The sequence below is a fragment of the Athene noctua genome, chromosome 8 (assembly GCF_965140245.1).
Source record: "Athene noctua chromosome 8, bAthNoc1.hap1.1, whole genome shotgun sequence".
In the NCBI taxonomy this organism is placed as follows: Eukaryota; Metazoa; Chordata; class Aves; order Strigiformes; family Strigidae; genus Athene; species Athene noctua.
Genome location: NC_134044.1, coordinates 19,017,154 through 19,032,451, shown reverse-complemented (window position 1 = coordinate 19,032,451; position 15,298 = coordinate 19,017,154). Strand labels below are relative to the sequence as shown.

At 41.4% G+C, this 15,298-nt stretch overlaps 1 protein-coding gene across 3 annotated transcripts in view; it reads right to left on the bottom strand.

Moving 5' to 3' along the window:
• Positions 1-15,298, bottom strand: part of DIS3L2 (DIS3 like 3'-5' exoribonuclease 2) — a 193,938-nt gene that overhangs the window by 83,577 nt on the left and 95,063 nt on the right. For all 3 annotated transcript variants that reach the window (XR_012634103.1, XM_074912793.1, XM_074912794.1), the window contains one exon: positions 13,597-13,676. Coding sequence is in view for 2 of the 3 variants with exons in the window: in XM_074912793.1 (XP_074768894.1) it covers positions 13,597-13,676 (80 nt within the window). In the remaining variant the exon portion in view is untranslated. The remainder of the gene's footprint in view (positions 1-13,596; positions 13,677-15,298) is intronic.

The following is a 15,298-nucleotide window of genomic DNA, read 5'->3' as shown; positions in this document are numbered from 1 at the left end:
AAAGGACAGCCAGAGGGCTGCAGACAGTAACAGGGGTGGACACGAAACAAATACAAGTTTCATCAAGGCACAAAATGGCACTGAGACTTGGGGAAGCTGCTGGAAGTAGATAGATGCCATCACAGATCTTTAACATATGTCTTCAAATAAAGGACCTGATCCAAGCCCAAACATTTCTGTTTCTCTTTGGCATGCGTATGTACATCCACAGCCCGAGTGTTACAGAAGTATTCCTCTCGGGTTAGAGAGAGAAGAAAAGAGAGAAAGAGAATGACTGAGTGGGAGAAAAGAGCAAGTGGGAAAGCAAAAAAAGAACAAAATGGAGAAGGGGAGGAGAAGAGTTTAATATAAAAATAAAAGTGGAACCATGGAAAGAGCAAGTTATTTGCCTGCTCTGGAGCCTGAAGACAAAGGTGGGTGGCTTTAATTCTCAGTTGAGGTTACTTTTCCACTGCAGGAAGCCAAGCTATTGTTCAGAAAATCAGACAGTGTGTTTTATTTTACTTATTTTAAAATAACAAGGAAAGTGCTTAAATTTTACTAGTGTGCCCTAGGGCCATTTTGCTTTTTGAAAGCCAGTGCCACTGAGCATAAATCCATTAACTTGTTTACCAGGAAACCAAGTTTTTTAATAGCCAACTGAAATGCAACTAATTACACTTTTTTTTTTTCTTTTTTTAAGCAAGTAGTAGCTTTTTCCTTTTCTACAGGTCTCTTCCTTGACATAACCTCACAAAGAGACTCTGGCAAAAGGACTCAGAATCCTGTATCTCAAGAGATTGGGACAAGTCCCTGAGGCACTGAGCAGCAACTTTTCCATTCAAGCACAAATATGACTTTAGTAAATGTTGCAACAACTTCAGAAGAGGAAAACTGTCTGCCCAAACAAACACCAAGTATCTTTAAATAGTAATGATCCACATAATACTATGTACTACCAGGCACTGTCTCTAAGAAATGTCCCCATCAAAGCCTCTCTGCCACTGGTTTGCATGAAAAATGTCCCACAGAAACAGCCCACTGCACCCACCAGCCACAGAGAGACTTTAAGACCATCTGGAACAGCCTGACAAAAGTTTCAAGATATTTGAACTCTTCTTTGAACTTAGTCACCTTTTTTCTGGGTTTGTAGCACCCCAACTTCCACAGGACAAGGAGAGAGGGAGCTGACATCAGACAGCAAAAGGGCTGGGTGGGCCTGGGCTTTTGCTTTGCTTCTTAAATCACAGTTAAAACCATTGCTTCCTTTCAACCTTTTAACTCTTTAGCCTTTACAGATCACATTTATATCCCTTCCTTCAGGACCTGGACTGATGTAAAGACATTAAAAGTTGCAACTCTTCTCATTTAACCACACAAACTCAGGAGCTGTGAGATGGACTGAATCCTCATTGTTAGCAGAACAGAGACTGGCCCTAGATATTCCAAAGTGAGAAAGAGGGTGAGGTGACAGAAGAAAAGACTAAAAATACAAACATCTTCAGATGTTAATTATTCCCATATTGAAAGTCTTGGCACTGTCTGGATTTCTGGACGTATCTGAGAAACCACTGATAGGAATGGTGATGTTGCTAAGTGATGCTTTCAGTGGTCCTGAGAGAAAAAGGAAATACTCAGAGCATTTCATAAAAATAAAGCATAACAGGTTTTTTGTTATTTTCTTTTCTTCTTCTTTATGTTAAAAGGTCAATGTGGGACATCAATGACTCCAAAATAAAGAATAACTCCTACTTGCTTTGTAGTGACTTTTAAGGCACTGTTTTACTCAACTACCCTGACCTTTGGCCATTTTGTCTCTGGCATCAACTGAACATTATGGAGATAACTACAATTTTACAAAACAATTTGGGATTGGCTCCAGATAAGGTACAAAACAAAACTCATGTGTTCATTAAGTGCAGTGAAGGACAAGTGAAGTTGAAAAGCTGAAAAACATACTAGAAAGGGAACATTTCCTAAGCAGAATATTTTCCAGAGTTTTCCATGAACCATCAACAATTCTTTAAATAGTTTCAGAATTCTGAGGAGACTTTATCTATTACTAAATTAAATGCTGAGGCAGGTCTTCCATGTGAATTGCATACAGTTTTTGTCTGCAGCAGCTAATAAATTCAGCAATGTCCTAAAACCACTTAATAGAATTTAAAAGCTACCTTTTATATCTCAGACAGAGCCAGGACACCTCCATAATGTGGCACTTCACACGCCGTGCATTACAGAGTCCTGAGTTTCATCCACAAACCAGCACAAGCCAAATCAGTTAAGCACTGTTTCAAATACTTTGGCTAAGGTTAGCATTTAAAGCCCCCACAAGGAAGGTGCTCCCCAGCTCTGAAGGATATCCTCAGAGATGGCTCTGGGTAGCATGAGGCAATCCCAGGCTCTTGGAAGAGCAGTACGGCTGATCCTCCCCATGGGAACATGGGGTAGATTGTCATGTTGATGGTGTTCTCCCAACTTCCAGCTCCCATCTAAGCTGGTGATCAATCAAAAGTCATGTCTCCAGACCTCAGATCATAATCACGTTATTGAGGCAGAGAAACGTAACACAAGAGTGTCCCGTCCTGTGGGTTGCCAATGAACGCATGTCAGCTCTTCATCACCTTGTGACAGGAGATGCTGCCATCCAGAACACACCTACTGCCTACACCATTCCTGAAAACTACCTTAAAACCTGATGCAGTAACTCTGGAGGAGCATGAAAGATGTCTTCTATGCAAATGGTACCACTGCACCATTAAGCTGGATACTTACACAAGGAGGGAATTGTCCTGAGGGAAAAAACACTAAATACTCAGGACAGAATTTACACAGCATGTACAAGATAAAACATTTAACTGCAGACTGAAGGACACAGGGAATGATATCCAACAGAATAAGCACACTGCATAAAGATTTGTTCACACTGCTGAGCAAGATACAAGCAGGAAAATATTGATGGAAGCAGGACACAAGTATTTTAATAGTAAAAGTCAGGCCAGAGCACAGGACAGTGGGGGGGCAGACAGTATAATGATGGAAAATGAAGAGAACGTGCCATTTCTTTGATATATCAAACATGCACTGCATTGATATACTGAGACACAACGGTTCCTTAGGCAGCAATGCCCATGTTTCACCTTCTGCTCGTGCAGGTTTTCTCCACATTCCTATACTGGTACCTGTTTACCTGCAGAAGGTCACGGGTAAGCTGTTTTCCTCTGTGCCTGCATAAGTGCATAGCAGACTTTGTGAGGTGCCAAAATAGCAAGTTCCACTTAAAGGTTTTATAAATTGTATTGAGTTCCCTGCAAGATTCAAGTGTAATGAGCAAAGTGAAGAGAAGTTCCAAACCTCAAATACATCAGATTGATCCACTGAATGCCAGTACTTGCTATATGGTCATCTCTGGGAGAATCTCTAGATGACTACTTATGACCTAGACCCAACATGAATCTTTGTGACTCAGATTCTATCCCAAGCACTTGGCAGATGGACCTTCAACCCTTCACCAGGACAAGATGTCAAGCAGGACACTGAGGCAATGACTATGCTGCTGTGAACTCAAGAGTCCCAGCTCAGAAAGCACTCTGCTGGTAGGGAGAAGTTACTGAGGCAGACTGCACTTACCTCTCTCAAGCAGTATCTTAACAGTGAGGTTTCCAACCAACATGATGAAGGCAAAAAGACAATTTCTGGCATTCATGTTATGATTTGTTTTTATCACTATTCCAAGACCCATTCAAGAGGCTAACTCTATCAGGAAATCAGCAGTCTTTGAATTTAAAGAGATGGGAAGTGGCACCCAGCATCTTTCAAGATGAATTACAATCATTTTGGGTGTAGGATATTATCCTGTTCCTGAAATGAAGGTTTAGAGTGGGGAGGGACAAGCCTCTCTCTACTGCTAGGTCAGTCCCTTTTGTGATATCTCTACTGTACACAGTAATCCAAGGCTGAGCGAGCATTCCCAGGCATTCAAAGAGACCTTGGGATTTAGTGCTAGGCCAAACACACACACGGTACTTCCACTGAACAGCCTTGACATTTCAACTTCTTTGAGAACAGAAGGCAGCTGCTGAGATTTCACTTTTAGCCATCCAACTTTTTTGTTTATTTTTGGAAAGATTTCCAAAATATTTCCATCTGCACCTGGTTTTATTCTTTCTGTGTAGCTAGCACAATAGTCAACAATAAAAAAACACTGTAGTGAATTGCACTGTAAGAAGATGTTTTTCCTGTTCAGCTGAGTTCTGAAACCTCTGCATTGCAATAAATTAAAAGTTAAAACAATAGCCCAGTGATCCTGAGGGATCCTGCCATTTAAGAAAGTTGATAATAAAAAAATATATACAGTGGTAACTTCTTTGCTGCCTGCATGCAACAGAACATATGACTGAAGTTAACCATGTGGGAATGTATTCCTAGCTATCTGTGCCCTCTTAAAGTTTATCTTCCTCACATATCTTCTGATTCTTATCTGGTAAATGTACTGAAAAATCCTGTTTTCTCTAGCTCTATCTAGTCATCACCTATCATTTGCGGTTCTTCTCTAAAGACTCTCCTGGTCCCTGAGGTCCTTTTTAGTGAACAGAAATCCTAGGCAAAGTGCTGTTAGATCTGTTTGTACAGGAATTTCTGGATCTTCTTCCCACTACCAAGCCCCTTAAAGGCATTTGGGTTTTTTCTTCAACATACAATCAGACACTATTGTTTTTAAGTCTGTGTCCACAAACATTTGTGAGATCCACCAGGACACAAAACCCTGCGCCTCTAAATCTTTGGGGAATTGTCCCAGGTCCTGAATTTATGAACTGAAACGATCCAGAAGGCGACTTTGCCCAGAGCATCTCTCCTCCCTGCAGGAAAGTAAACTCACTTTTATGAGTAATTCTACTGGTCTTTGCATATCTGTTTGCATGTTCTGCAGCCACGGTCTTCATTAGGTCAGTCCTTCATAGACAATCTGCCTTTTAATTTGTCTTAATCCTGTGTCTTTTCCCCCTACAGCTTTCTTTGTGTACTGTTAAAAAAAAAAGCTTTTGGAATAAGGATGGAATCTTTATAAAATATCTATATTTGATACAAAAAACAGTGCAATAAATACGAATTACTAATAACAAACCCTGCCCATTTTTGCTTAACCAAGCTTTTAACGAATCTTCTCACAAGTAGCTTTCAAATATATGCAAAAAATGTTTTAACAAACTATGTTCCAGCAATCAGTGCTTGAAATGCTGGGGTTTCAACCCCAAGCCCCAAATTAAGGTTGACATATGGGTGATTCCCACAGCCCTTCCTAAAGGGGGGGTGAGTTTGCCTTTAAGCTTCCCTCCAGAGTTCGGCCCTTGCAGACAGAGCCATTGGGTAAATGAGCCCCGGGTGTCCCACATTAAGTAACCCAAGGTCAGGTGTCCCACTGAGGGATAAAAGCTGGGACCCCTTGCAGGAGGGGCAGTGTCTGTGTGTGAGGTGGGTGCCCTGTGCAGAGTTCCCTGTTGGGGAAGGACCTCCCGCCTCCCTGGGACTGGGCTCCACTCAGGTCTGGCTTTTGTAAACACAGGCTGTGTAGAGATTCAGCGTGTGGCTTCCTTGGTCTTATGTATTTGGCTTGTTGACTCGGTTGTCTCCCGTCCCTTCTATAGGAGACTGCATTTCACCATTTATTCCACCCATTGTTGGTCATGCGGTGTTGTTGTGGGGGTCAGTGGGATTGATGTCGATTATGTATAATCTGACTTGTTTGTACCCCCAGCACTCACCCATGTACTGACCCTTCTGTATCAAATACAATTTGGTTATTGGTTCATCTTTATGCTGGCTGTGTCCTTTATGCTAGGCTTAATAATTGGCAAAACAGTTCTCCAAACAAATCCAAACTTTCTTAATCTCCATCCCAATACCTTGCACTTGTCTGGCGATTAGGCTCAGTCTATTTGCCTTTCAACCACCATCAGTTTGGAGCAAGCTGCCCTATTTCCACTTAAGTTGAGGGGAGCCCTACATTGTCAAGTAGTCTCACTGATTTCAAGATGTTCAGTGGGAGAAAGGTGATGCAATGCAGCCTTCTGATTCCATTCAACCCTGCACTTGGAAATTGGAAGTGATGTGTGTTTCCGCACACAACTCCATGTTACTTTAAAAGAAGAGGTAAAATAAACTCTACATGCTGCAGTTCCCCAGTGTTACATGGGAGCACACTGTGGGGCACAGCACGGATCTGGATTTGGCACAGACCTGAGTGTATTTTGCATATTTCAAAGAATCTGCAAGCACAGATTAACCTCAATAGAAATAAAGTATATGTACCTGTTTCTAATCACTGCAATATGTCTTTTTCACTTTCCTAGTGACACAACAAAAATCCACCAGACTAATCAGCAGGTAACAGGAAAGATGAGCTAATTATGTCTGATACCAAAGGAAAAACTGACCAAATGTTATGCACAATCCCACTCCTTGTAGGTCTTCTTTATTTTTCCCATATTTGACTCCTGCAATAAATTTAAGTAAATTGCAGTTTATGGTCATTTTATATTTGACCTGTACATCAATGTGGAGTTTCTGTCATTCTCTCTCTGAGTCTAGTGTCTGTTCATGTTAAACATCTTACAAAGAAGCAAGCACAGTAATTTCATAATGTAACTTTTCATTCAACGCTAGTCCATTCTTCAGTGTTTATCTTAGGCAAGTCAGCCCAGCTTGACTCCAATTATAAACTCTTCTTATACTCTGCATTGCAGGAATCAAACAGATTAGCTGAAAGGTCCTGTATTGTGTGTTGCTAGAGCAAATTTCACCCTACAGTCCTTAAGTGGTCAGAAGGATAAAGCTGAATAGAAGAAGGAATACTTATGTCTTAAAAGGCAAAATATAAGTGCCCACAACTTTGCAAAATTGAAACAAACCAAAGTGTTTGCAACCTACATCAGGAAGAAAAAGGATGAAAGGAGAGGAAGACCAGGTAGTCACCTGAGATGGCAGATAATATCTTGGGGCTACCAGGGCTCTACAGGTGTTTTTCAAGCACAAGATACTGGAGTTCACGCACTAGGGGATGTCTACTAAGGTGTCCATGAGGTCTAAGAAAAACAGCCCCAGTGTCCATAGGCCTGCAGTAGACAAGGGATAATTTTACCAACATTTGGGAAAACATGGGTTAGTTTTACCAAAATGTGTGAAATAGGTTCCTTGAACAGAGATGTAAGTCCTCACTCTCTGCAGATCAGTGTCCGAAAACTGCAGCGCACAGTGGATTGCCTGATGTCTGCTATGGAGAAAGGTCCTGCTGCACTCTTCCCAGATTTTCATCACTAAGAGAAGCTTTCTTCTTTGCTGACACCTCATTTTCATGACACTTATAGAAATGTGTTTGAGGTTTTTTAACAGATTTAAAGGGAAGGGAAAAACCAGGGAGCTGCACACTGCAGAAGCCTCATTTGCTTGGGCCATCGGGCAACCACTGGGAAGATTCAGTGAATGTATCTATATATGACCTCGCTCCAAAATGCAGACAACCAATGTCACCAGGGACACAAAAAACAGGGCAAACAGTCTGTAGAATATACTTCTGTTCTGCAGTACAATAATTCCTCCACCAAAAAGATTTAAAATACTTAAAACTTGAATTAAATTGTGAAAGACTGTAGTCATACAGGAATGAAACAACAAGAACCATGTTAGTCATCAATATACACACAAAAAGATGTACAGAAGCTCTCTCAGTATAGCCCAAAGCACTGCTTTGAAATCAGCATCAAGAAACCTGCACACGGGTAAGAAACCCCTCAGAAATGCACCTCAATCATTTCTGCTGCATCCTTTCCCATCACAGCCTGACATTTCACCTAATGGAATTGTCTGCCTTTAAATTTGTCAAATTTAATTTCTGTTCCCACCAGTCAGCAGCCTTCAAACACAACTGCATCAGTTGTGTACATTACCAGAAATACAAACACCACTTGCAGATAATTCCCAGAAGAGGTTTGGCAAGTGTGGGAAACTTTCCTGGTGCCACTGAGAGACACAGGTCACCTGGCTTGCTCCTACATGATGAGATCAGAATAAATCTTCAAACGTTTACACCCTGGGTGAAAATGTTCAGGCTTAAAAGATGTATGGCTGTTTTCTGCAAAAGTCTGTGATATCCATACAAACCAAGAATGGCTCTGTTGTGTGCTCCTGGCTGCAGTAATTTGCTAGAGGACGTGCAGAAACGATCACAAAAGACCATCAACTGAAATGAACTTGCTTAAAACCTCAAGCTACCCTGAAACAGCTCTACAAAGGCTGTAGAAACTAGGTGCAGTCCAGGTCCATCTTTTACTCCAAGATTATGCTGAGTCATCTAAATGGAGTACAGTTTGTTCACATTTCTGAAGCTGTTACATAAATAACCCTATTTTCCTTCTTTATTGGAACTGATCTCTTTTAAAATATACACTCACAAATCTGAACAGCAAGCTTACCTCCCTACTGCTATCATTAAACAATAACGAGGAGCACGACCGTTAATCAAAAGCAGACTCCAATATAAAATCCTCTCAAAACCAGACTGGCCCACTTAAGACATATATGCCTGAAAAGTTTCCAACTGCTGCAATATCCTACTGTGAGCTCCATTAAAAATACAGCTATTCCCACAACCATTCCATGCTTCCTTTGCTAGCAAAACTCTGCTACCGGGTACTTCATGATAGATTTGTGGACTACTTCTGCAAAAAATGACATCTTTTACTGAGGGCGTAGCATGGGTGAGTCCTCCATCCAGTGACAGGAACTGATAAGGGTTACACTGAAAAGTTTTAAAACTAAGCAAAGGTGCAAAAACAGTCCTTTATCTCTCTGCTTGTTGCTTAAGATCCTTCAAGACAGACATTGTCACAGTCTTGAATAAATTAGCAATGAATGGCTTAGGACAAAGATAATTTCACTCTTCAAAATTTTCTGAAATGCACTGATTTAGCTGTCTGATAGACAAAGTGCAGGCATCGAGTGATCTCTTTTTTTCTCGTAGTTATTACGGGTGCTATACACCAACAGAGAGACATTTTCTGAATTGGGTTCTGCATTCTCTGTTGATTTTTGGAGATCTCCTGACATCATGAGAATGCCAGATATGTGGTTTGCTCATGTTCGGGTTTTTTGGTGGTGTTTTGTTTTTTTTTAAATGTTTTACATATGGGCAAAAAAGATGGAAAAAATAATAATTTCTTGTAACCACATTTACATTTGGAATAAAAGCTGTGTTAACTCTTAACACAACTTTGCCCTCATGAGAGTTGCAGCCTTGCCAGCCCTGGATAAGCTCGTAACCTCTGAAACAACTCTTTGTCATAATAATTGCAGCTAGCATAGCAACTTTCAAAGCCAAAAATCCTCAGGGTACCTCCAAAACATATCAAGAGGCTCTATTAAGCACAAGATTGAGGTTCCCACAGGGGCTCACCTTAACTCTGATGAGTTGGGAATGGCTGTAGCTTTGCAAGCAAGTGAACACAAAGAAGTGAACCCAAAGGCCTCCCAGCATTGGTTTTGGACCTTTCTAAATTTGAAAATTCCTGAAAAAGTTTAAAACAAAATGTAGACATCTTTAAAAATTTCACATATGCTGGTGAAATTATACTCCTGCTTTTGTCAGCCACATTTCACGGGCCTATAATATTAATCTACATAGTGTTACAGCAGTCAGAGGACCACAGGCTGAAAATCACTGAGTAAAGCTACCAGCTCATGGTGGGCCAAAAAAGTTATGAATTTACAGATTCAATTTGCATGCCCCAGGAACCTGTGACACAAGATGGATCTGGATGTTTCCTGCCAACTGCAAAGGACAGGTCTGAGGGCTGAAGTCCCAGTGCTGGAAGGTGAAGAGGAGTCTCCCCAGCTATACAGAGTCCAGTCCCATCCAGGAACAGGTTGATGGAACTATTTCCAAATGCTAATTCCCCATCAGGATGCAAATTAAGGACTGCAATGAAGAGTACATATGTCAGGTAATATAAATACATGCATTTCTCTTACTTTCTTCTGCTAGGAACAGAGACTGTGTGATGCTCATACCCTGGTTGAGGATTTAGCACCTTGTCTCTTGGACAACAACCTCTGCAGTTGTATCTCCGAGGTGACACCTTAGAAAGGGGCACAGGATATAGTTTATATTGCCAACTGCACGTGAAACAGATATCCCTCACAAAATAACATTCTGTTCATGAAATGCTGGATCAAATTTCTGCCTCAAACAGAAGCACATTGAGAGGATAATGGACAGGAGTCCATCAGTATGGTTCTTAGTTACTTTTATTACTCATCTTCACTAAAAAGATTCGGCAAGCATCTCCTTGCATGACATCAGGAGCCTTAAAAATGGAGATGATTCCAGCTAACCGACTAGACATGTCTGCTTTGGAGATATCTCATGTTTTAAGCAAACACCGCAGCACAGATATAACACTGAGGTTTCCTTCCGCTGCCCGCTTGGGGACCAGCCAGCTGCCATGCCTGCTCAAAGGATGGAGAGGGGTTTCCTGCAGTATTTTTATGCTGCTCGCTCCCACTCAGCTCCTCAGCTCCCTCCCTAACTGATCATAGCTGCATCAAAGACCATCCAGGACCTGGTTTCCTGTTTGTACTTCCTTTTGAGCCACAAGGTCTCCTCAAAATAAACACCACAAATTTCAAAATAAAAGAAAGGGTGTTTCCATGGCAGTCTGCAACTCAGTTTACCCATGCTGATTTAAAATCTGGTCCCTGGGATATTCACCAACATCAAAACTGGCTTTTCCAGGGGGTGACTTTCCCTGGCCTAAGGCTGCGACAGTGCTGTGATGGAGCATGGGTAGCACTCTCATGGCAGATCGAAGGGTGAAAGGAGAGGCAGAGCACACGATGCCCAACACAGGAACAGACGAAAACATGGCTCCAGCTCAGAGCATCTTCTCACTGAGAGGAGTCCAGGGTGGAACAAGTCCATTGGAGAATACACAGCTCCAGCCAAAAGGCAGAGATCTGGCAAACAAAGGGCTGCTGTGATCAGGCTCCCATTAGGAAAACGATATATGGGGGTGAACAAAGGCCTTTGGGCTGGGACAGCCAGCGCCAAGGGCATTCACTCATCTGTCTCTTGGATTTTCTCCTCTGAGGCTCATCTGGACAAAAGGGGAGTATGCACAATGATCCTGAGAAGGATGTGAAACTTTCAGAAGTACTAAATCCATACTGGATTTCCCATCCTATAAATTTCAGATACAAGCCAAGCAAATCTTTACTTTTACTCTCAGGAAGACAGCTGTGCCCTGTCTCCTACTCTTTTCTGGTTTATTCATGTCTCTTCTAAAACACACCGGTGAAGTTCATTATGAGGAACTAAAAGAGGAGAAAGGTTCCTGAACCTTCCACTGTTGTTTTATTTGAGAAACTGAGCTTTGCAAACCTTTCCCATGCAGAGTACCCTGTAGTCTGATCCATTTTACTTTTCTTTCCCACCTGCCTGGTTTTGCAGGAAAAAGGAAGTATTATCTTTGACTGCAGAAGCATCCTCTGTCCACTCCGCTAAGTGCATCAGAGATCACCTTTGAAATAACAGGATAACCTGGGAGAAGGAACTGTGACTGTTTCTATGTTATATACAGGTAAAGCCAGTCCCCGAAAGCATGTAATCCTTTCACACATTCCTTAGCCTTCATAGAAGATCAGGGAAGGGTGGGGAAAACCTTAATCTGAAGGCTTCAGGAAGCCAGCACAGGCCTGAGACAGCACTTGGGAGATGGATGAGTCAGAAATAATCAGGCCAAGAGGACTTGGATGTTTATTTTCTCCCCCACATGCAGGCAGCTACCTCTGCCTGATGCCTATACAGAGAAGAGCAAAAAGCCACAAAGCAGGGAAGACTGGCAAAGCACATGAATGAAATTCACTCAGAAGGAAACCTAACAAAAATTCTATTTGTTCTTTTTCTCAGTTGGATTGCATGAGAAGGATTCATTTCAAAGAGTCTCAACCAGGGCATGGGGCAGCACTGCAGCCACCCACATCTGCATCACAAGGGGATTTTTAGCAGTCATGCTACAGAGCTCCTGCAATCAAGTAACATCCCAGTAACACCTAGAACCTTCTTGGCTGGACCTTACAAGTAGAGGATCCCTTCTGCACTGGTACCTCTCCTTCCTTAGAGATTGGAACAAGAGGCCTCATACAGCATTTTTTGCAGTTGGGGTCAGAGGGACAAGGCAGACTTCGACATGTGGCCACATCCCTGATCAGCAGATATATCAAGTCCCAAGTATGAGTGACAGTAATGGCTTTGCAGACTTTCTGGGAAAGAAGAATTCTTGTTCAAACAGGTATTTTTCTTGAACACTTTCTCCAAATGGGTTATGGATAAGAGAAAAACACAGATGTAGGCACCACAAACCAGCTCAGTGAATCGCTTCCTGCAGCATCTAAAACCCATGCATATGTGAGTAGTAAAGACTCAGAAGCCAAAGTCTCAGCACCTTAGATCTGAGGGGCTGTGGGATCACAACACACATAAATCTACAGTAATTCAGATGATGAAGTGGAAAGAGACAGAACAGAGTTCAGCTTAGGATCTCTCAAGATGACTGTTTAAATTTTCTGTGAAATAGAACAGCAATTTTTCCTCAATCTTGCCTCAAAACTGCTGTTGTACAGCATAATTTACTGGCTTCAAATTTTCTTTCATCTCGGATTTTTTTAATCAGTTTTATAGCTGTGTAATACTGTTCTGTACCTGGGTCTAAATGACATGACAATTCATTGGCCACATTGCACAAAATGAAATCAGCCCAAAAAAGGGAACGATGTCTTTAATATCATCATACTGGGATGATTAACAAGAGCAAGAAAAACTAAATACACACACAAAAAAATCACTTCATTTTCTTTATTAGTGATGGATAGGCTAATCAAATCATGCAATATTTCTAACCAAGCCTGTTACTGGATCCCATCAAACTAAATAAGCAAAACTTGGATGGCAAAATGAACTTACAAGAAGGAAGTTCCTTAAGTCAGAATCATCAAGATTTGGCTTCTGGAGCTTTACTTTCTGTTCTGTTGGCTTACGGCATAGTAAAAGTACAAATAAGGCAGAACAGAAAGCTTAAAAGGCAATGAGAAGAATAACACAACTTGTAAGGCACACTCTGCTCATCTGACAATTCCCAGCATCTCATAAACACCAGAAAGCAATCAGCCAGTGACCTTCAGAAAACTGAATTCCTTTACCCAGGGACTGCGCATTCAAGGTCAAAGTTTCACTAGACTTCAGTCTGCAAGAGTGGCATATTAGCTATTCATCTGTAACTCCCATAATGACAGGAGACAGCTGAGATCTGCTCAAATCAAATTACAGCTCTGATTATGCAAAACACTATGGTTCTGTATTTCCTGACACCAAGACTGAATACTTCAGAGTGCAGCTTGAAGATATCTGCTCTAAGATTTCTGAAAACAGGCAATTAAAACAAGAAGAGAAAAACTAGTTTATTACTCTACTCATATTTGGTAAAGAATACTTCAGAACAAATTATATATATGATGTGTCAACGGCTGAAAATAAACACTGAGAAGTATTTTGCAAAATATATCTCATACCGTCAGGGAGTTGTTTACAGGACAAAGCATCATCAAGATCTTTGGCAGTTGATGGGTCGATGGTGAAAATGCATTCTTTCCTATCCAAGGAAAAAAGAAGAAAAGGAAAATTTATCCTCCAGTCATGAAGAAGGTATCAAAACACAGAGACCATCAGAGACATCCAGACAACAACAACCATGTTTTCAGGAGATTCTGTCTGTTGAAACATCTTCCAATCTAATCTGAAAGTCTAAATCTAATCTAAAAGAAAAAAATATTTCTGACAAGTGAATCTCCTTGGGTTTTTTTTTTCACTTCTCTTTTTGGTTTAACTGCTTGCTCTTAACAGCTTTCATCTCATTACTGATTTTCCTCCACAAAACCTAAACAATTTATCCCATCAAGTTCACTCCAAAGAAACAAGCAGGAAAAAGTCTTGATGCCTTGCAGCTAGAGTAAAAATAGATTGTTCCTAATTGGAAAGCTAAATGGAACACAAATAACCCCCATCCTCATGCATAAGAGCAGATATTGCAGCATCTGAAACTCCATGAGCACAGCTAGCACAGAGCAGACACAGTGAAACATTTACAAACCAGGCTGAATTATAACAAAACTGAGTGAGAGTTTTGGTCTCAGTAAAAACACTCAAGAGGTACAGTCCTTTTATAACTTCTGCATTGTCTATTATGCCCCAAAGGGAAAAGCAGTTCAATAGGAAACTCTATGAAAGTTAAAGGAAGATCTAATTAGATCTAACAAATCAACTTGGTGCTCAGGAAAAGGTGAACACCCTTTTGCATCTGCTGTACTAGATGGTACCTGGAATACGCAGTCCTGCCCTGGAAGACTTACATACGTATGTCCCATAGCAGTGAGTGGCAAAATACCCAGAACACACCAAGATGGACCACAGATACGGTCTAGGGCCACACAGATGTGATAGAACAGAGCATCTCACTCAGGAATCACTATGTTTATTAGAGCAGAGCTTGGCACCAGCAAGACCCAAAGCCTGAAGCACTCAACAAATAAACCCTCTTCAACTCCTGCTTCAGGACCTCCCTTCATCCTGGGCTGCCCTAGAGCAACTTCTTGCCCAGGCCCCCGCACTACAGCAGGGTTCACCCAAGCACTATGTGGAGTGTGGGACTGGAACTGAAAAGCAGCAAAGATAGTAAAGGAATGGGTTTGGTGGTTTATTTTGCTTTTATCTTAACCTTTAAAATAAGTTCAGCCTCTCCCTAGTTAAAAGATCCCCAAGCACAATGGTGTAGGCTAAGGCTGCCAAGGAAGCGATCAGACTGCTTCTTTTCTTCTTTTCTCATTGCTGCAGAAAAACTCTTCTCATGATGGCAACTCCCTTCTAGAGATGTATAATGAAAACACCTTTTATTTTGCATGCAGCATAACCACCGGTATACTCCTGGGGTAGGAGAGGTGGGAGGGGAAAAATTACAGCAAACTTGTAAAGGAGCAAGTGTCACGTGGAATTACCAAGTCTTAGTCTTTCTGCATGGGTGCTCGCACAGCAACAGCAATGTCTCTATCTTCACAGGCCTACCACTTCAGTACTTAAATGCTCTGGGTGGTATCTGTTGGTGTCAGACAGCTGGCAGCATGTATTTATATAATTCCACCAGGCACACTAAATAGAGATTTTTACAGACATAAAAATCAGTAAAGCACTTCACTGCCTTCTGAGACTTTGAAAATCTTT